The sequence below is a fragment of the Phyllostomus hastatus genome, unplaced genomic scaffold (genome assembly GCF_019186645.2).
Source record: "Phyllostomus hastatus isolate PE091 unplaced genomic scaffold, TTU_PhHast_1.1 phas_scaffold_55, whole genome shotgun sequence".
NCBI lineage: Eukaryota > Metazoa > Chordata > Mammalia > Chiroptera > Phyllostomidae > Phyllostomus > Phyllostomus hastatus.
In genome coordinates this window covers 15,474,437-15,496,304 of record NW_025334035.1, presented here as the reverse complement: position 1 = coordinate 15,496,304, position 21,868 = coordinate 15,474,437, and the positions used below count along the sequence as shown (strand labels likewise).

The 21,868-nt window shown below is 46.2% G+C and overlaps 1 gene segment (V, D, J or C); it reads right to left on the bottom strand.

Moving 5' to 3' along the window:
* Positions 1 to 1,798: 1,798 nt before the first annotated feature.
* On the bottom strand, positions 1,799 to 2,237 carry LOC123809173. The segment is given in 2 exon segments: positions 1,799 to 2,103; positions 2,189 to 2,237. Coding segments are annotated over 2 exon segments (354 nt in total).
* Positions 2,238 to 21,868: the final 19,631 nt, after the last annotated feature.

Below are 21,868 nucleotides of genomic sequence, written 5' to 3'. Positions count from 1 at the left end.
ATGGAGGTGACATCTCTGAGTCAGCACAGCTCATGGACACAGAGGCAGCAGGATGGTGTTTGCAGAGTTGGAGCAGGAACTTGGGAAGAGTAGTTCCCTGGCTGGAAGTTTCCATCATGAGGTGGAGTCACAGTTGTGGGTTGGCTGTGGAGCTCAAGCCTGAAATGAGTTACAGTGTGTTTTTCTGTCAGGAGTTTGTGGTGGATGCATGACATGTGAAGGGCTCTTACTGTGACAAATTGACAGGAGAGAGGCCATGTTAAAATAGAGTGGGGACAGCCTTTCCAGAGAAACCACCTGGCATATCTTCCTTCTCCAACATGTGCAGATGTGGACTCAGCATAGTCACTTTTGCACTGGTCCCCAACACTGCATTTCACACACCTGCTTGCACAGATAACAGGGAAGATGCATCCTGACTACTGGACTGAAAATGGCAGACAGTCTTCAAGTTCTCACCCCCATGTGCAGCCAAAGACTAACTTAGCTTTTCTGCAGGGATAGAAGTTCCTCCCCTTTAGTCCTGAACCTTCATCCCTCCCTGTCTCACAAACACCCCTTCCTTCACCCCTACTCAGGACAGTATTTATGCTTCTGCCTGAATCTCCGTTTCCTAAGTAACTTTTCTTTGTAACCTCAGACAAACACTGGATTTAGCTCACTTTGTTTTTCTACTTTTACAATACAATTAAAAGGCAATCCCTAACACATACACAGATGAACCCTGAGGAGACTGTGGTGAGTGAAGGGACACAGGCACAGCTGAGGGAACACTACACTGTCCCTCTTACATCAGGACTCTCAGACAGTCCAGACACAGCTGCTGAGGGAAGCGTGGTGGTTTCCCAGAGCTGGTGGGAGGGGAACAGTGAGCTGCTTTCCCAAAGAAGCATCCTGTGATGCAGGGTGGTTGGGTTCCAGAGGTCGGCAGCCCATCACTGCACCTGCGGTTAACAAACAGCACGTGTATTTGGTTTGTGTCTAGCATAGATCTTATGTGGAGTTCTCACCACAACAAAAGGAGGCAGACAGGATTTCAACTCCAGTGTGAGGGCATGAAGAGCTATAATGGCTTCAGTCCTAGCCTGAATGCAGAAATTGTTTATGAATGTCATACTTTGACTGGGGGTGATCTTATTAGAACATCAACGATGAAGAAGAATTCACTCCAGAGCAGATTCCAATAGTGATAACACCTAAACAACATACACTAAGGCACACACCCTCCCTTAACCATCCTAGTGCAGCAAATGCATTGAAGACAGGCAATTTTAAGAGCACAGTCTGTGTGTTGTCAGACCCTGGTTACAGGTTCCTTTTCCAGAAGAGATGTCAGCGTCCTGCATTCATCCCCCAGCTGCTGGCTACTAAGGTTGAGATCCATGTAGCTGCCACCAAAGTATAGGACTCACTCTGTACAACTGAAATCACTTCTGGGATGCAGACCATATCCTGAGCATGCCCCGCTGGGACACTAGGTCCCTGAGTCTCTCATCCTGTCTTCTACAAAATATGTACTTTCTTGTTTATTGTCTGTAGTGAAAAGTTGAGAAATCAGATTCACAGAGGAAGGCAGGGTCCCTGGATGCAGCTGTGAGCTCTGAGAGGAAACCCCTGCTCTCAGTAGGAAGCTCCTTCAGTTCCCACCTGGTCCACAGCTGCCCCTGTGGCTGTTCTCTATGATTAGTGAGAGGACAGGGCCCCCTGGTGTCCTGAGTGGCCCCTGCATGCCAGCCCTCCTGCCTCCCACAGTGAGGTTTGTGTCTGGGCTCACACTGACTTCCCCTCACTGTGTCCCTCATCTTGCACAGTAATACATAGCTGTGTCCTCGGTTGTGACACTGCTCAGTGTTAAATGAACTTGGCTCTTGGAGGTGTCCCTGGTGGTGCTGAGCTGGGATTTCAGCTCTGGGTTGTAGTTTGTACTTCCATCACTCCAAATAATACCAACCCACTCCAGCCCCTTCCCTGGAGCCTGGCGGGTCCAGTGCACACCATTGCTTGTTAAAGAGAATCCAGACACAGTGCAGGTGAGGGAGAAGGTCTGTGAGGGCTTCACCAGTCCTGGGCCAGACTCCTGCAGCTGCACTTGGGACAGGACACCTGGGGACAAGGAACATCAGACCCTGTCAGTCATGTGCAGTCACCACCATCCCATAGACCTATGTCTGACATCTGAGACACTCACCCAGGGGGGCTGTCACCAGGCACAGGAGGAGGAGATCCAGCAGTCTCATCTTCTCTAGAGCACAGCTCTGCCTTCTCGAGAAACTTCAGCCCCCTTTCAGGAGACAGTTGTGAGCCCCCACAGCCCAGGGGACAATTTCAACTGGATGTGAGAAGGAAATTTGCATGTAGGGGACTCTGTTCTCATAAGTAAGGAGAGACTTAGGTCACTGTCCCATGTCCTTCAGGTCCCTGAGCACATTTCTTTTCTCATACTGGATGGTGTGGGTCAGGGAAGGGAGCATAGTTGGGTTATGAGACAACTTTGAATCATGACAGTTGACAGCCCATCTTTCCACATTTAAACATTGAAGCTGAACTGGATGAATGACCACACACTTTTAATTTCATGCACTATTCAAGTGGATATGAAAACAGATTGACAATTTGCCCAAACATCTGCCCAAGTCCAAAAATATCACATGAAGCAGATTCATTGCTGCCAGATTGAAAAATGCAATTTTATGAAAAACAACAGTTTATGCAAAATAAGAGTAAAATAAAAATTCTTTCTCTTGACTTGGCTAAGGACCCTGGTCCTGCAGGTGGTGGTTCACGTGCAGCCTCTGTGTCAGCCCAGCTCCAGGGAATGGGCCACACTGTTCAGTACCTGCTGCCAGGAGTACAGCCCTGGCCCTGCAGCTGAGACAGGTGCTACATATGTTGTGTGCTTCCTTTTATGCCACTTCCCTCAGGGCTATGCAGGCCACTCAAGAGGCTTCTAACATTCCTAGACCACATGAGGCCCTGAAGTCCTGGAGGCACCTTCTCCCAGAGACACACAGGCACTGACTCTGGCCAGCAGATGTTCTGAGATGTATGTGGATGACGGGCCCTGCTGACTGGTCATAGAGTCAGTTTGGAACCTGCCATCCTGACATTCATCTGAAGCCCCAGTGGAAGGGGATATTGGGGATGATGTACTAGAAGGGGACTGGGAGCTCATGATGGGCCAAAGTGATGGATTGAGGGAAACCAAAGTGCAGAGCAGATGTATCTTTCACTAAATCACTAAACTGAGGTGAAACCCATAATGGGATTTAAAAGGCTGGGAAATGCTGAAAACCAAGTTTTCTTCCCCAAGTCTCACAAACCCTCCACACACAGAACATTCCCAATGCAGTCCCCATTATTTAATTGTGCACAGTGAGGACTGGGACACATCTGACAGCCTGAGGACATCCATGGAACACATGAAAGATCTCCACAGCTAATGAATGTCTCAGGAGGTCCCCCCTTTGTTGACAAGACAGCTGAGAGTTAGGGGTTGTTGCAACCCCATGTGGTTGAGGTGACATCTGTGCCAGAAATGGCACCACTGTCCTAGAAATAAAGGGGGAAATCTGTGAGGACCCATGACACTGGCCAGCATGGCCAGCATGTAGGAATGGGAGGTGGATGCCAAGGGAAAGCAGTGAGAATGACTCCTCCAGCAAGCAGCACACCTGTGCCTCAGGGGACACCTGTGCTCTGAAACCCACTCCTGCCCCCTCCCCCAACTTGGTGGAGGAGAACTAAGCCCCTGCCCATGGCTCTGTCCAGCCCTGTGATGTGTGTGCTTATTGGGGTCTTCCCTGCCTGGTCTCAGGAAACTATAACCGCCTATGGCTAAGGCTGAGTAAGAGGCCTCCAAACTAGGAGACAATAAGGAGACAAAACACATTTCCATGGAATGAATGCTGCCTGTTCTGTGCCGGCCCCCAGTGCTTGATCGGTTAGCCAATGATGGGTAAGATTCCCCATGGGGGGAGATCACCAGGGACAGGCATGATCACATGGAGGCCTCAGGGAAGGAGACCTCCTTGGGGTGGCTGTAGAAATGAAGGGGTGATCAACATCAACCCTTGCCCCCTGGGCTTTGCCAAAGCCTGAGTCCTTGAGAAATCCAAGTCTCCTGGCTTCTTTTGTCTCCTCTGCTTGATTCAGGCCTGTGGAAATAACAGGGTCGGTGCAGTCCAGACCAGAGTCGGCAGACACCCGGGGTAATTTCAGGCCTGGGACATAGAATATGAAAGATCCTGTGAGATCTGCTTGCTGGAGGATGCTCTTTAATTAGAATATGAAGGCACAGGCAGGAAAGGAAAGAAAGCTTTAAGTCCTGTAGTCTTTTTAAATGATAAAACCCCAACATCTCAGGATCCCAGTGGGAGATCTGCCACTCCTTTTTGAAGCTAACTACTTGTTTTATCTTCCTTAACTATATCAGTCTTTTTAATAAAAAGCCTGCTTGGGCAGGAGAAGGAGGCACTCTCCACTAGAGAGAGTGGTCGTTTCATACCTATTTCTCCACAGAACTCGGTTGTCTGTTTGTATGTTTTTCTCTTGTTTTGACGAGCATCCACAGCCATGATGGTTACTGCTGGCCAGTATCCATTTCATGTGCTGAACTGCCCTAGAGGGCCTCAGTCTGGACATATCTTCCTCTGCTCACCTATCCCTGTGATGTTGTTCTGAGATGCATTTCAGGTGACACATAGGTGTCTCTTGTCCCAGGTTTCCAGGAGCTGTAGATAATGAGACACAGAGAAGTGGAACCTGTTGAAGGCCTTGTCACTTTTGTCACTCCCATGCCAGGTTGATCTCAGAGGGATACATTGGCTACTGGCTCTGGGGGACACTGTAAAGTGAAATTCATTGTGACAATGTGTCTCTGAAGAAGGAAGCGTCCATTCTGGGCAGCAGGGTCCTGTGTGTGATTAGCCTCATGGGGGTTGTGGGTTCCCACCATCATCCTGGCTGCACCCTGAGGCAGAGAATGCTGACCCTAAAGACATGCCACCTACATTGCATCCCTCTCAAAGAGAAACTTGGATCCTTGTAATGCCCTGCACCCTAAGGACATGTCGCACCCTTTGGCCTTGACCCCACACATCAACCTGACACACTGTGTTCAGCTCAGGGATGCTGTGGCTCAGAATCCTGGACCAAGCTCCCCCTTTTCCCAGATTCCATTTCTCTGGAAATACCCATGTGACAGGCACATTCTTTCTGAGGTTTTTGCCCAAAAATGAGTTCCTGCAAATGACCTTGCATACCTGCAGTAGTCCAGACTCCATTCCAGCCCTGCAGGGTAAGGAGGAACCACCTCTCCTGGAAAAAAAATGTTCACACCTCTCATTAGTGCTGCTGTGACATTTGTGATAAAATACACACTAACAACCAGCATGCTAATCGATTTTAAATGGACACAGTGACATTAAGTATAGTCACACTGCTATGCAACCATCATCACCTTTCAAATTCATAAATGCTCATTTTTCCAAACTGACTCAGTTCCCATTGAGTAATAACTCCTCATTTCCTTTCCCCATCCACTTTCTGGGCTGTGTCTCCATGCCCTTCACCCTCCATCTCTCACAGACATGGATGCATGCAGCTATTGTGATTCTGAGAGTGACCCATTTGTCTGAGCATGTGTTTCTGAGGCTCCTCTGTTCTTGAATCTGTTCACTTTTTCATTTTAAAAATTATTTATTTATTTTTAGGGAGAGGGGAAGGAGAGGAGGAAAGGAGAGAGATAGCAATGTGTTTTTGCCTCTTACGTGCCACCCCACTGGGGACCTACCTGGTCAACAACCTAGGCATGTGCTCTGACTGGGAATCAAACCAGAGGCCCTTTTGTTCATAGCCTATGCTCAATCCACTGAGCTACAGAAGCTGTGACCACTTTTTATTTCCTTTCCTTTTTTTTTAAGAGAAATGACATTTTGTGGTGAGGATGGAACACATCTTGCTATTGAGTTTCCTATTCCATCTCTCTGGTTTTCACAAGAATGCAGTTGATTATAACCAGGTGTTTTTTGCCATTTTCCTGATCAGGAAGGAGGGGGTACAGCACAGGGAAGATGGACAACAAACTCAGGTGAAAGGAGTCAACATGTGATTATATGAACTGGAGAGGAAGCACCTGTGACAAGAGGCTGTGCTGGAATAGGGCAGACAATAATTTTAATAGTGTGCTTGTGTTCCTCTGTCACAGTCTCCTGTCCATTCTGTAAGGACAAGGATGAGGAGAAAGGGGAGGTGGAGACACGGCCTATGGGACTGGGCAGGGCTGATGGCACCCTGAGTCTGATGGGGACCAGGTTCATCTCCAGGTCACACCTGCCTCATTCTGGACTTCCCTGGAGTGGGACACATATCCCACCTCTGCACTGCAGCTCTGAAGAAATAAGGGATCACAATAGAAGGAAGAGTTAGGGGAATCCAGGAATGACAGTAATGGGAGGGCTACAGAGGATTCTCAGAGTTAGTTCCAGTCTATGGACTCAGTTCTGAGATGCAGGAGGATCCCATGTGCCCTGGGTGCTGGAGGGAGAAACAAAGCTCATATGGACACTCCAGTTCCATTGCCATCAGACAGGAAGGTCACAATTGTCCCCTGCAGGCCAGGAATGGGCACACAGTTCTCCCCAACTAGAAAGGGCAATCTGCCTCACCCAGCTCATGATTTAAAATATCCACACAGAATCATCCAGATAATATGTGAGCAAATACAGGGGCACCCACTCGACAGTCAAGTGGATACATAAATTAACCCTAAATGACTCACATACCCACACTCCCAACAGACTTAGACAACCTTCCCTCACATCGTCCTCAATAGTGTCCTCATGATCTATCACTAGGAGGTTTATCTCCTGAGTGAGGAATCAGGGAAAATGGCTGTTGAGCCTCATGGGTGAGAACTTAGCATGTGTGTTAACAACAATGGCTGCAGTAAATGCAGAGCAGTCCTGGATTCATGCCTTATAGCCCAGGGAGCAAATATGAAACCCACCCCTCTGAGAATGGCTCCAGTGCAGGATGTCTAACCTGGGGCTCTTGGATGCTCCAGAAGCTGCAGTCCTTGGAAGGAGGCAGCTGACCCATGACCTTTGATACAATGAGAAAAATCTCAGACAGTGGGAACTGCCACTGAAGATGTCCCACTAAGATCCCTGTTGAATCAGAAGATCACCAGGGCAGAAAGCTCAGGTGCCTGGATGCAGGCTTGAGAAAAAGAACTGAATCAAATGAGGCACATGGGCAGATGGTGCACTGGAGTGGTGACTCAGATCATGAATGATGGGCCCAGGGGCTCCTCTGATGCCTCACAACCATCATCATTTCACTAACTGAGCCTCAGACACATTTGGGACCCACATGGTCTGTATAAAACACTAAGATGTATACAAAAAGTCTTGGTCATAGGTGTGATAAAAGAAATGCAGCAAAAATCCTTCCTCAAGCCATTAAAGTGCCTGCTCAGAGATGTAAAGTTATCACACTGCTTTCTCTGTTTGCCTGAATGCACCATCCTTGTGCTGGCACTGAACTTGTTCCATAAATTGCCTAACAGAGTAGTGATTTGTACTAAAAGAGAGCAGGTTTCTCTCAGTCCCCAGTGGAACATATACTCCAACTCCACATCCTTCTATCCTGTTCAGGGGGAAGCAGGAGAGTCCTATTGACTCATGAGATCTACAAGCAAGTACATAAAACTGTTAAGGCACATGGGACTACAGAGTGAGCATGAACATGAGCATGATCATGTTCTAAACATGAACAAACATGGCCTGAGATATCCCCAGAAAAACCCCAGGCTATGAATGTTTCTTTAGACGTGCTGTAGTACCTTGGAGGAAAGGAGCTGCACATCAACCTGCATGTCAGATTCTCTCCAAGGCTTTGACCACCATAGCCACTGAAACTTCCATCTTACCTTCTATTATTCAGGAATCTCTGGATTCTCTAGCTAAACTTGTCTTCGGTAATCAAATTGACTTAGGCTACACACAAAGAACAAGGATAAGTTTACATAACCATCAAATGCTCTTGTTGTTCTTACAGTGACACCTCAGCTCAGATGGTAACAATCATCTCCAAAACCAGGCACAGTCTACCTGGTGTCAACAAACATTGGGCCATCACACCCCTCTCTTTGAGGAAACTCGAGATTGGTTTATGAGTCTATTTTCATGGATACGGCAGGGACTCAGGTCTATAAAGAATAATTTGTAACTTAGTTTTATCATTTCTTTCCAATATAACAGCCCTCTTTATTATTTCAAAGCTCTCTATGACTTCTTTGTCCCGTAACACAAAAATAGTATCTGCTCTATAGTGGCCTCTAAAAATGTATCTGCTTCAACACACAAGATTTTTATTTACCACAAGCTCAGGTTGTTCACTCCTCCAGAAGTTTCAGAGGACATAAATAGCTCCATAAACATGGAAGAGTTTGGATAATTGTAACATGAGGCAATATCTTTTTGCTGCTCTGATGTACCATGAAAGGGAGTTACAATAAGATGGACTAACCAGCCTGTAAAGATGCATGTACTAACAGTTTCTTTGTAAGAATACTGCAAGTGCTACCTGTTTCTGTCATGACTGTGCAAGAAACAACCTTGGTTAAGGTTTTGAGTGACACAGATGGAACAATTTCTAAAATTTGTCTGGCACCATTAGTTCCAGAATGATGACAGCAAAGGACCATATTGGGACCAGCAAGAACAATACCTGCATTTCCACAGCCTCTTCCCATGACCTTTTTTTTTTTGTCACTCTCCATGACCAGATTCCCAGATGATGCCTCTATGAACAACCCTCCTTCAGAGGACAAGGAAGCTCCCATTGTGCCCCTGTACAAATCACAGTAAATAATAGGGGTTCTTTCAGTAGAAAAGCCCTTGTTTCTTCTTTGCAGTGCACTGGATCCCCTGGAAAGTTTCCCTGAATTTCTAACGTGGTGCAGCATCATCGGTACTGGGCTCAGGGCCCTGGCTGAGTGCGAGGAAGTCAGGAAGCTCATCACCCTGTCACCTCCTCAGCCCAACCCAGCTGCCCTTCTTTTCAGGGTTTGTACCACACCAATGATGTGGGTCATCACATTGAGTCTGTTTCATAGCCTTCCAATATCAGGCTATTGATCTGCAGATAGGCCGTGCTGACAGAGGAGAATATGGAGAAGAAAAAGCTTTCTGTGAGTCCCTGGCCATATGTGGATTTCCAACAGTTTGTGAGGATCGAGGCTACATAGTGCAGGTTGTCTCCTGAGGCCTATCACACCCAGAACATGGCAGATCTGGTGAGGCTGTATCCAGAAGACTTGTAGGACACCTTACCTGAGGCCTCTGGCAGCCTCCCCTCAGCTCCAGAGTGCACCAGCTGTACCTAGGTGTGGACACCTGTGGAGAGGAGTGGGAGTGGGTGAAAATTCCTCTTGAGTGTTTCTGGTCCCCAGCTCAACCCAGGGTCTGAGGAGAGCCATACATGCAGCCACTGCCAGCAGGAGGAGGGCTCCCCAGCTCCAGTCCATGGAGAGTGGTGCACCATCAGGACTAATGTAGGGGAGGGCGTGGCTGTGGGTGATGCTCTCAGGACCCAGACAGACCCACCTTTCACCTAGTGTCTTTTTTCTTATTTGCATGTTCATGAGTCAGGGCACTTCAAGGCTGATTACATGATTCCACCTGTGAGAGGGTAGAGAACACAGGGACCCTGCTCAGTGGGTGATTCAGGGTCCAGGTCTTAGTCCATGTTATTGGTATGAATCCCTGACAGATCCCTGAGCTCTGTACAGATATAGCTCCTCCCAGTGAGGAATAAGCCCCCACAGGACAAGCTCCTTATTGGGAATCCACCTTTCAGTGACACAGTTCTGGGCTTTAATATGTGTAGGTTTTATTCCCTGGATCAGGGTGCCTTAAAATGCAGCACTGCATAGATTTTTTAAATTCCTGCATCCAGCTCCTTAATATTCAGTTGTAAAGAAGCTCTAGAAATATTCAGTGAGTGATTTTCTCTTATTGAATTTGGTAAATTCTCTGATAAAAAAAAGATATTTACAGTCATTTCATATCCAATTCTCTTTTCAGATTTTTTTTTTATGAAAAGAGGAATAATCTTACCACCAGAGGAAATCCCTCCCCAAGTCCTTCTGCACCTGCTCCTGAAGTAGCTGTCCTCACATCATGGGGCCTGTGCGCCCCCTTCTGTCCAGCCCATGCCCTGCAGGGGAATGACCCCTCTGAGCTCACAGGGAATGGACCGCTCAGCCTCTCTAGTCCAGAATTAAAGGCTGCACCCTGACTTCAGGAAGATCCTAAAGGGTTCTTAGGATCCCTTAAGGGTTCCTAACCCTTTGGGTTCTTTGAAGTCACCATGGAGCCCCTTTTATGGATATGCCAGAGGCACTGACTCAGCTGACACCCCTCTGTCCAGAAGCAGTTTGGGTGGACTCTGATGTCCTCAAGTTCCTCTGCTTGCATGTCCCACCTGAACAACATCCCTGTATGTGGCACTACAGACACTGCACTCCTACTGCTCAATAGATCTCTCTCTCTCTCTCTCTCTCTCTCTCTCTCACACACACACACACACACACACACACACACACACACACACACTCTGATAATTTTCTTTGTGTCAAACGCTGTTCTCCCTTCTCCCCTGTCCCTAGCACATGGGAAAGTTCTCCAATCCCATCTGAAATCAATGGAGACCTAATGTGATGACAGAACAAATGCAAACACAATTGACATGAAGAGTGAAGAGTGCCTGCCCTTGTGGTTTCTTGTTCACCCAGCACCTGAAACCTGAAGATCCTATGATGACCATCTCCTGGCTTGTCCTCAGGAGGGAAAGACCCAGGGTACTCTTATCCAGTCAGTGTAGCCACACTGGCATGACTTTTGAGGGTCTCTGTGCTCTACAGGACACAGGTCCCCATTCTCAAAGCACACAGCCAAGGGGAGTCCTTGAGAAGCAATGGATGGGTTTCCCCACAGGAGCAGAAGCAGGTGCTGATGCAGGAACATCAGAGACATACAAGTCGTCTGGGTGTGTCAGACTCTGTGGAGCAGTGTCAGTGTCATTTTCCACCATCTTCCCCAGGGTCCTGAGGGACCCCTGCAGCCCAACCCTCCTGCCTCCCACAAGGAGGTTTGTGTTTGGGCTCACACTGACTTCCCCTCACAGTGTTTCTTGTACAGTAATGCACAGCTGTATCCTCACTGGTTACTGATCTCAGCTGCAGGGAAAACTGGTCCTTGGACATGTCTCTGGAGATGGAGGTGTGGCTCTTGAGAGCCGGACTGTAGTAAGAGTTCCCATAATAACATGGCTCCAATCCACTCCAGCCCCTTCCCTGGAGGCTGGTGGATCTAGTGGCAGCAGTACCACTGGTTGTGATGGAGAATCCAGCCACAGAGCAGGTGAGGGTGAGGGTCTGTGAAGGCTTCACCAACCCTGGGCCAGATGCCTGAAGCTGCACTTGGGAGAGGACACCTGGGGACAAGGATCTTAAGATGCTGTCAGTGATATGCAGTCACCACCATCCCATAGAACTATTTCTGACATCTGAGACACTCACCCAGGGGGGCTGTCACCAGGCACAGGAGGAGACCCAGCACTCTCGTCTTCCCTAGAGCACAGCTCTGCCTTCTTGAGAAACTTCAGCCCCCTGTTAGGAGAGCGCTGTGAGCCCTCACAGCCCAGGGGACAATTTTAATTGGATGTGAGAAGCAAATTTGCATATAGAGGACTCTGGTCTCCTAAGTAAGAAGAGACTTGTGTTACTGCTCCATGTCCTTCTGATCCCTGAGCACATTTATTCTCTCAGACTTGATGGAATGAGTCAGGGATGGGAACATAGTTGGGTTATGAGACAACTTTGAACCATGGCAATGGAGATTCCTTCTTTCCACATTTAAAAATTGAAGCTGGACTGGATGAAGGACCACATTATTTTAATTCCATGCACTATTCAAGTGGATATTAGAACAGATTGAAATTATTCCCAAACATCTGCCCAAGTCCAAAAAATCATGTGAAGTAGATTCATTGTTACCAGATTAAAAAATTATAATTTTATACAGATAACAATTGAGGTAAATTTTGAGGTAAAAATCTTTCAATTCACCTGGCTGAGACCCCCTGGTCCTGCAGGTGGTAGTGCAAATGCAGCCTCTGTCTCAGCCCAGCTCCAGGGAATGGGCCACACTGGTCAGGACCTTCGGCCAGGAGTACAGCCCTGGCCCTGCAGCTGAGAGAGGTGTTATGTACATTGTGTCCTTCACTTCACCTTTCACAAGACACAGATAAGTAGAATCTGTTGAAGGACTTATCACTTTTGTCACTCCCATGACAGGTGACCTCAGAGGGATGTGTTGGTTACTGGCTCTGGGAGACACTGTAAAGTGAAAATTCATGGTGATGATGTGTCTCCTGAGAAGGGAACATCCATTATGGGAAGCAGGGTCCTCTGTGTGGTAAGCATCATGGAGGTTTTGGGTTCCCACTGTCATCCTGTCTGCACCGTGAGGCAGAGAGAGCTAACCCTAAAGACATGCCAACCACATTGCATCCTCCTCAAAGAGACATTCAGGTCTTTGAAATGCCCTGCCCCCTAAGTACATCCCTCACTCTCTTCCCTTGACCCCACACACCCACATCACACACTGCACCCATCTCAGGGACCCTGTAGCCCAGAATCCTGGACCAGGCTCCCCCTGTTCCCAGATTCCATTTCTGTGGGAAGACCGAGGGGACAGGCACTCTCTGTCTGAGATTCTTGCCCAAAGTGAGATCCTGAGAGTGACCTTGCATATGTGCAGCAGTCCAGACTCCATTCCAACCCTGCAGAGTCAGGAGGCACCATCTCTCCTTAGTGCTTCTGTGACAATTTTGGTAAAACATACATTAGCTAACATACACTGTGGTAATCCATTTTAAATGGACACAGTGATATTAAGTGCATTCACTCCATTTGCAACCATGGTCACCATCCAGATCCAGAAATGCCCGCTTTCCCAAACTGACTTGGCTCCCATTACATCATACCTCCCCGTTTCCTGTCCCAACCACCACCACACTTCTGTGCTCTGACTCCATGCTCTTGACCACTACGTCTCTCACAGACATGGAAACACAGCTGTTGTGATTCTAGGAATTAGTTATTTCTCAGGGCATAGTGTCTCCAAGGGTCTTTCTTGTTCTTGCTCTGTCCACTTTTTCTTTTCTTTTTTAAAGGTAGAATAATATTTTGTGGTAAGGATGGAACACATCTTGCTTATTCAGTTTACTATCCCATCTCTCTCATTTGCACAAGAGTTCAGTTGACTGTAAACAGGTGTCTTTGCTGCTTTCTTGATTAGGAAGCATGAAGCACAGTGCAGGGAAGGAGGACAACAAACTCAGGTGAAAGGAGTCAACATGTGATCACATGAAATGGAAAGGAAGCACCCATGACCAGAGGCTGTGCTGAGTTAGGACAAACAGTAATAATGTTCATCGTGTGCTTGCAGTCATCTGTCATGTTTTTTGTTTGTTTGTTTGTTTTGTTTTGTTTTGTTATTTTGTAGATCCTGGAAAGAGAAGGTTCAAGACAAAGGGGCATGTGTGACAAGGACAGAGTGGATGGGGTCCTGGGTCTGATGGGGACCAGGTCCACCTCCAGAAAACACCTTCCTCAGCCTGGACTTCCTGAATGGGACACATATCCCATTCCTGCCCTGTGGCTCTGATGCAATAACAGAATGTGACAGAAAGAAGGTCAGGGAGAATTGAGGAGTGACAGTGATGTGAGCCTCACAGAGGAGTCTCAAGGTTACTTCTAGGCGAAGAATGGCACATCTGAGATACAGGAGGAACCCGTGTGCCCTGAGTGCTGGAGGAAAGGCCACAGGTTATGTGGATACACCCATTCCAAGGCCATCAGCTAAGAATGTCACCTTGGACCCCTGAAGACCTTCATCATTCAGTCAAGATTCTTTCAGCTAGGGAGGACAATGTGATTCCTCCAATCCACTGATATTAAGCAGCTTCACAGAAACACTCCAATAATATGGGGCCACCAACTTCTTATCAAGTGGACCTCTTAAATGTAGTATCATATAACCTGCATATCCAACCCCCTCAACACACTCAAGCAGCCTTCTCCCCACATTATCCTTAATAGTGTCTCCATAAACATAAACCTAGGAGATTTACCTGCTGAATGAGGAATTAGGGGAAATGGCTGATGAATCTCACAGGTGAGACCTTAGCATGTGAGTCAATGACAAAAGTCACAGTAAAACTCCAGGGAAGTTCCTGGGTTCACACCTCACAGATCAATGAGGAAATGAGGACTCCACACCTTTGAGAATGGCTCCACTGAAGGACGCCTAAATAAGGAATCTTGGCCCCTCGCAAATCTGCCATCTTTGGAAGGAAACAGCTGACCCACAACCTTTGATAAGAAAAGTCTCAGACAGTGGAAACTGTCACTCTAGTTGTCCCACCAAGACCCCTGTCTACTCCCTGGGGTCTTATCTGCTTGCTCATAATCATGGATTGCTGTCAACCTGAATGCATACGTATCTCCCTTTTTCCCTTATTACTGCAATCCTCAGGTGGACTCAGGAGTGTGCTCCCTGTGCAGTACACCACACACTTCAGCCCCTTCCCTGGAGGCTTGTGTGTGCAATCAAGTAGTGATGCTAGTAATTGAGCCCCAGGCAGGGAAACTGAGGATGACGGTCTTCAAGGGCTTCACCAGTCCTGGGCCTGAGTCCTGAAGCTACTCCTGGGACAAGACACCTAGGAACAAGGGACATTCATCCACACTGGGATGGCTGGGCCCTGTGGTCAGAGGTTCCTGGGTTCCTGTATTACATGGAAAGCCCTTACTATTCAGGACATGATATTTCTAGATAGTTCATTTGAACATATGCTCCGTAGTCTGATTTTACCTTTTTATGCCCTTATCAGTACCTAGGTAGAACTGAGGATTTTAATTTTAACTAAATTTAATTCATCAATATGTTAACGCAATATTTCAACTCAGAATTCTCCAAACAGCTCACTCTCACAAAAACTATATCCTCTATTTCCCTACCATTTTGACTAGGAACTCTGTGGCCCTGTGATTGTGGAGAGGAGGATCAGTGCTGGTTCACACATGGTAAGAGTCACACGCAGAGAAGCAGCTCCCTGTCTGACAGGTGCCCCACAGAGAACAGGCAGGTCTTCCCTCAGAGTGAGGCCCCAGGGGGCGCTCACCTCTGTGATCATAACAATGAATGCCAGAGGGGATGGGCCTGTCACCATATTCCAATTCCATGGATCTTTTAGTTGCTCTGCAAAAGGATGAACATTTTGCCCAGAAATGCTTTTACATCAGAAACATCAGATTAAACATATCAAACTATTGCCAAATTCTATGACCATGCTTTCCTGTGCAGTCATGCACACATAGGGTGCTGCCTGACCACCAGACCAGATATGTGACAATGTTCCTGTACAGTCTTAATGGAGCTCAAATATCCCCATCACTTCAGGGCGTGATCGGTGCTGTAATGTCATAGTGCCTCATGTAGCTCACAGGTTTTTGTGTTCACTGTCCTGCCAGTGAAACTACTGCACTGCCAGTCTTGTAAAAGCACAGTCCCTGGGGTCACAGTGGTGGCTGAACCATCCAGGTGTGTGCAGTTCCACTGTGACATTCTCACAGGACAAGCAGGCAAAGTGATGCATTTCTCAGGCCTTATGTACTCCTACCTGCACAGAACTGTAACAGTTTGTGACATCAGCCTTGCTGTAAATATAACCTTATCTAAAGACAGACATTCATGAGCCCACATGCTTTTGCTTTAAGTAATAATGATGTTCCTTGTATTTGAGCACCTGCCTCTAAATTACAGGAATACTCAGAGACCCTGATTCTTGATGTCAAAATTTTTACAGTTCTGGCACTCTTATTGTTATTGTGTAGTAAACATTTGTAATACATTTGTTTCAACTACTTTGTAAATACATATCCTAATTGTATTCTAGCATTTTGTACTTTTCTGTGAATTTTCATAAATCAATCTTTCACTTCTGAAAAAATTAAAATTTGGATGGGAAGCAATGTGTTGACTTCCTCTGTCTGTGTTTTCTGTGAGTCCCAGTATAACCAGGTGTCCTCCGAGGTCACGTGCAGCCTGTCCCATTGACCTGTGTCCATTCCCCGAGCAATGCCACATGGTCTTGTTCACTGTGGGTGTGACATATGCCCTCTAAAATTTACGGAGTACTCAAGTATATACAAAAATACAAAAATGTTCATGGGATGGATTTCTGGAGGTCCTGGGAAGGGCTTCAGTCAGAATCTGCATCTTTCTCAGGTCATCACTGTAAATCCCAGGTACACACACCCCGGCCTTAGGTGCTAATGTTCTGTCTTCACTTACCCATGGAAACACAAGCCAGGTCACAGAATCATAGGAGGCAGAGACACTGTGGACCTGGGAGTAAGGTCCAGCACATCTCATGGGTCTGTGCTTCACATTCACCCTGCACCACGCTGTCATCGGCAGAGATCCCCAGTGCCAGGCTGGAATGACCACTGACCAACAGCACCATGAAAGAGAGTACAGGACAGGTCACCCCAGGACATGGTAGACCTTTTTCTTGGTTCCCACTCAGGAGGATTACAGTGTCAATGCCACATCCTGGACTGAGGTCTGCACCTGCTCTTTCCTGGAGAAACAACACCCCAAGGGGTACAAGAGCCAATGAAATGTCATTTGTGAGAGCAGAAGAGGACAGAGCTCATCTTCACTGTGTGACATCTGGGTGACTCTGGGACATGCAGATGAAGAGCTGAATATTTCAGTTCAACAGAAAGGATTTCCACCCACTTTTATTTTTCTAACCTGTAGACAAGAAAGTTCCATTTTGTACATATTCCTAAACAAAAATACCATTAGGTATTCTCCCTCTGGTCTCTTCTGTGTCCTTTAGACTGCACAAGATGTGGTAAATATACAGTCCTCCCTCTCAATCCAGTATCAATTCTGACATAAAGGTTGAAGTATGTACTTCATTGAGCCTTGGTTGCTTATGGAAACCTGCTTCTCACCCCTGCAGGACAAGGCCCACTGCATCCTGTAGAAAAAGAGAAGGTGAGATGAAATGGGGAGACTTGTATGGTCCAATCTATGCACTCCTCCATGCCTCGTTCCTCAACCCTATGCACAGTGACAGAGTCTGAGAAGTGTAAACGTCCTTGGGCCCCTCAGGGTGAGCGTGAGCACACACTCATGATTCCTGTGCATCAGTCCTCATACATTTATCCTCTAGTGTACACACAACACAACACATGCTTCAAAAAATCATTTCAATTCCCTTCAACCAGGACTATGAAGATGGTACAGAGAACAGTGAGTTCATATGACATGGTGCATTTTGCTCATTGTCAGATTCTATGGGCAGAAAACTCTCCCTCAGCAGGAGAAAATGTAAGTCAGCTGTCTCTGTGGTGCTGTGTCTGCATTCAATTATTTACTCAGATATCGAGCAGTGGCACCGGCCATGGGGTCTGTGAAGCAAAGAACAGAGAAAGCAACTGTTCCTTTGAGGACCCACTCACAGCATCCTTGGATCACAAGAGATGGCTGGATCTGCCCATGGTAAACCATGGAGGCTGTTTCCTAAGGGCATGAGTCCCATGACCAGCTGCTGTCTCTGTTACTGGCAGACAGCACGGTGGATTCTGGCACTTGGCTACTCTGTGAGTGTAAGAAAAATATGTGGGCTTCAATGCATCACACCTTGAACAGGCTGCCAATGCCAATTCACCACAGGGTCCCAGGTGGCCACTTCAACAGGGGCACCAGGAAGTCCCCTTGATGTCTCCTGTGGCCTGGGAGTTACTTCCAATGGACTATGGCTGGCCTTACTCTATGTGCTTCTTATACCCCAGGGTATTGTGTAGGCTTGGGCTCCATATGGTCATCTTTATAGTAACTAGGTTTCCACTACCATCCTCTTGACCTATGGCCAGGGCACTGGACAACACCCGTGTGTCCCTCACACCCGGGCACTGTGACTATTCTTTTTGATCAGGGAAAACAGCATGTGATTCAGCTGACTGAGATGATGTTCTCTTACCTTATGCCCCAGTATATTCCATCAATTACAGTGCTGTGGGCTTCCACACAAGAGCCATCCCATCCATTTAAATGTGCCTCCTGTAAAACATATATATATATATATATATATATATATATACACACACATATACATATACATATACACACACACATTTTATAATATAATTTTATATTATATTATATAGTAGTATCATATATTATTTATATTTTATATATATTTTTATATAATATAATATGTATATATTTTTTTTCAGCATAGGGGGAGGGAAGGATAAAGAGATGGATAGAAATACCCATGTGTGGTTGCTTCTCACATGCCCCCACAGGGATCTTGCCCACAACCCAGGAATGTGCACTGGCTGGGAATAGAACTGGTAACCCTTTGGTTTTCAGGCTGACACTGAATCCACCGAGCCACATCAGCCAGGGCAAACAATCAGCATCGTATGATCATTTGGGAGATGTGCAAGAACCAGTAGCCACGTTACAACAGGAACCAACAGAGCCCCATGTTCTCCTGGGTCAGCCATGGAGGAAGAAATCTCCCAGATCAAGAACATGAAAAGCTGCCCTTTGTGCTCACCAAGTGGTATTATCCAGTGAAAATTATTACCATTTTAATACAGAGTCATTCTAAGCACAGATGTCCTTGAGTAAGTGTTTGCTTATCAGCCTGGGACTTGATGAATATTTTAGGTTCCATACTACTTTGTGTTCTTCAGTCATAGGGGATTCTCCATGCTAGCTACTATTCTCTACAGGGCATTCCTGAACCACCACATTGGGGAGTTTCTCTTCTAAAATCCCAGCACTTTCCAGGAGAATACTCATGCACCATGTTCACACAGTCCAGTCTACATGAGGCAAGTTATAAACACATACTCAGTCATGCCCGAGTGTGGACATTAGTGGCCAAACACACTGATAAGGACATCAGAGATGAGATTTCAGACACCACTGAGATTTCATTGCTCAGGCTTCTTTTTAAAAGTGGTCTTATCTGGGGTTGGTCATAAAGGAGCTGTGTTGATGCTCCACGTGTGGGCTCCTTGCCCTCCAAATCCAGCAGCCTGGCAGGTACTGACTTCTCACTTAGTTCCAGGGACAGACATGAGCATCTGTTTTGTTCTCACTCTTGGGGATGTCATAGGTGGCTCCTAACTGTGATCACTAAGAAAGTACCTTTTCCATAGGACCTTGGATCTGTGCTGGATTTATGAAGCATGTGTCAGTTGTGTGGGCTCCCATTGCATGATTGATCCTGTATGCTGATCTTGCCACTATAATGTCTTATCACACTTGGGGCCTGCATTAAGCAAGCATCCTTCTAACAAATTTTCTCCATAATATATTGAATTAAATGAGTACCTATCATTTAAAGAATGTACTTCATAAACTTTCTGACATGAAAATAAATTGCCACTGATTATTGTCCAAGATAAAAATGTAAAAAAATAATTTTCAAGATCACTCACTGTGTATCTTGGTTGACCCCCAGTGTCAGGAGCACACCCTGCATTTCAGTCCTTCTTTCTCCCTAGGGAGGTTTATATCTGTGCTCACGGTGACTTCCTCTCACTGTGTATCTCTTGCACAGTAATAAATGACTGTGTCCTCAGTTTTCAAGCTGTTCATTTGCAGGTACAGTGTGTTTTTGCCATTGTCTCTGGAGGTGATGAATCAACCCTTCATAGATTTTGCATAGTATGTGGTATCATAATTACCACTAATGACAGAAACCCACTCCAGCCCCTTCCCTGGAGCCTGACAGAGCCAGGGCATCCATTAGCTACTGAAGGTGAATCCAGAAGCCACACAGGGAATTCTCAAAGCTCCCCCAGGCTGCACCAAGCCTCCCCCCAACTCCACCAGCTTCACATCGCACTGGACTCCTGCAAACACGAAGATATAAAGTCAGGGATCTTCTACTGGTTTACTGTTTCTCTCCGTCATATCACCTCACATACTAGTATCCGTCATTATTCACAAATTACCTCTCAAAATTGCAACAAGGAAAACCCAGCTGATCCCAAACTCCATGGTGAATTGTTTGTGTCCTGTTCTGAGCAGGGAGTGGGGACACCTGGGGATCCAGAGCTGGGCTCTTGTCCCAGAGCTGCAGGGTCAGAGTTGGGCTGCTTTACATGAGCAGAGCAGCCCTATTTGCATGCCCTCCTACTATATAAGGAGCTCTGGGTTACAGAGGTGACATAGAGGACAATGCTGCGTGTGTGAGTTGTCCCAGGGCATGTGCCTGTTAAGAATAACTCTCAGCCCTGGCTGGCAAAGCTCAGTGGATTGAGCGCAGGCTGCAAAACAAAGTTTCACAGGTTTGATTCCCAGCCAGGGTACATGCCTGGGTTGCAGGCCATAACCCCCAGCAACCGTACATTGATGTTTCTCTCTCTCTCTCTCTCTCTCTCTCTCCCCCTTCCCTCTCTAAAAATAAATAAATAAAATATTTTAAAAAAAGAAGAAGAAAAAAAAAGAATAACTCTCAAGCCGTGGGCATTTTGACTCATTTGGTTGGAGAGTCAACCTGTTACCAAGAGGTTGAGGCTTTGATCCCAGATCTGGGTACATATGACTCCTGGTCAGGGTGAGGACAGGAAGCACCAGCCAATTGCTCTCTCTATTTTTATTTCTTTCTCTATCTCCCTTCCTTGTGTCTCTTTGTTTATCTATAAATTAAATGAAAAAAAAGTCTACTGTTGAGGATAAAAATAATAACATAAAAATAAAATAATCAGTCCCTACATTTGGGCCGCGCCCTCCCCACTGAGCCAACTTCTCGAGGAGACAAGTATGTAACCTATAAGAGTAAATTGTGATAAATGGAGAGGGATTTAAAATGAGAGATATCTTTAAGAGTCACCAATAATGAATGCACAAAGAGAATTCCACTCTCACAAACAAATGGAGAAATAAAAGACCAGGAGCTTCCTGTTTAGGAGACTAGAAGTTCCATCACTTACCATTTCTCCTACAAGGTAAGCACAATATGAACTAGAACAGGTTGTGACCCTAGAGATTGTGGACCTTGTATTGAAGGGGGTTGTGTGTGTGTGTGTATCATTGGGAGACAGAAGTGTGAAGTCTACTGCTGTGAAGCAGGCTGTGCTCCTTGGTCATGTTCCTTCACTGAATATGCATCAGTCTTATTGAGTCATATTTTGTTTTTATTGCCTGGACTCTTTGGTAAAACCAGGTTCTACCATTGGGGGCACAGAGGAAACTCTCCCAGTCATGAATAGATCTGCCTAGGTGAAGGTATAGGTAGAGATTGTGAAGTAAGTATGTTAAAATTATAGGTATTTAATTATGAAAAATGTGATGCCAATTACTAATATAAATAAAAGAAAATAAATAAAATTATAATTGATATGAAGAATACCATTGTTCTTACACTGATTACAGAGAGAATAAATCATTTAAACAAGCTTCTCTTTCTGGAGCAGGTGGATCTAACTTTTTACAAAGCTGGTCAGCTGTGGACCTTCATCCTAACTTTCACCATCTGGATCTGTGGCTGTGAAGGCATGTGATGCGTTTCTAATCAGGAATACAAGACACAGGCTCTTCCCCGGTTCATTACTAGTAAATTTCAGAAGATTTGTCTCCTCCCTCTTTTTCATTTGTGTCTGTAAATGAACCTCAAAATTGCTGCCACATCATCCACAAAGGATGGGTGTCACATGGGCATCAAGTCCCATATTCATGGATTAGGGTGCCAAACT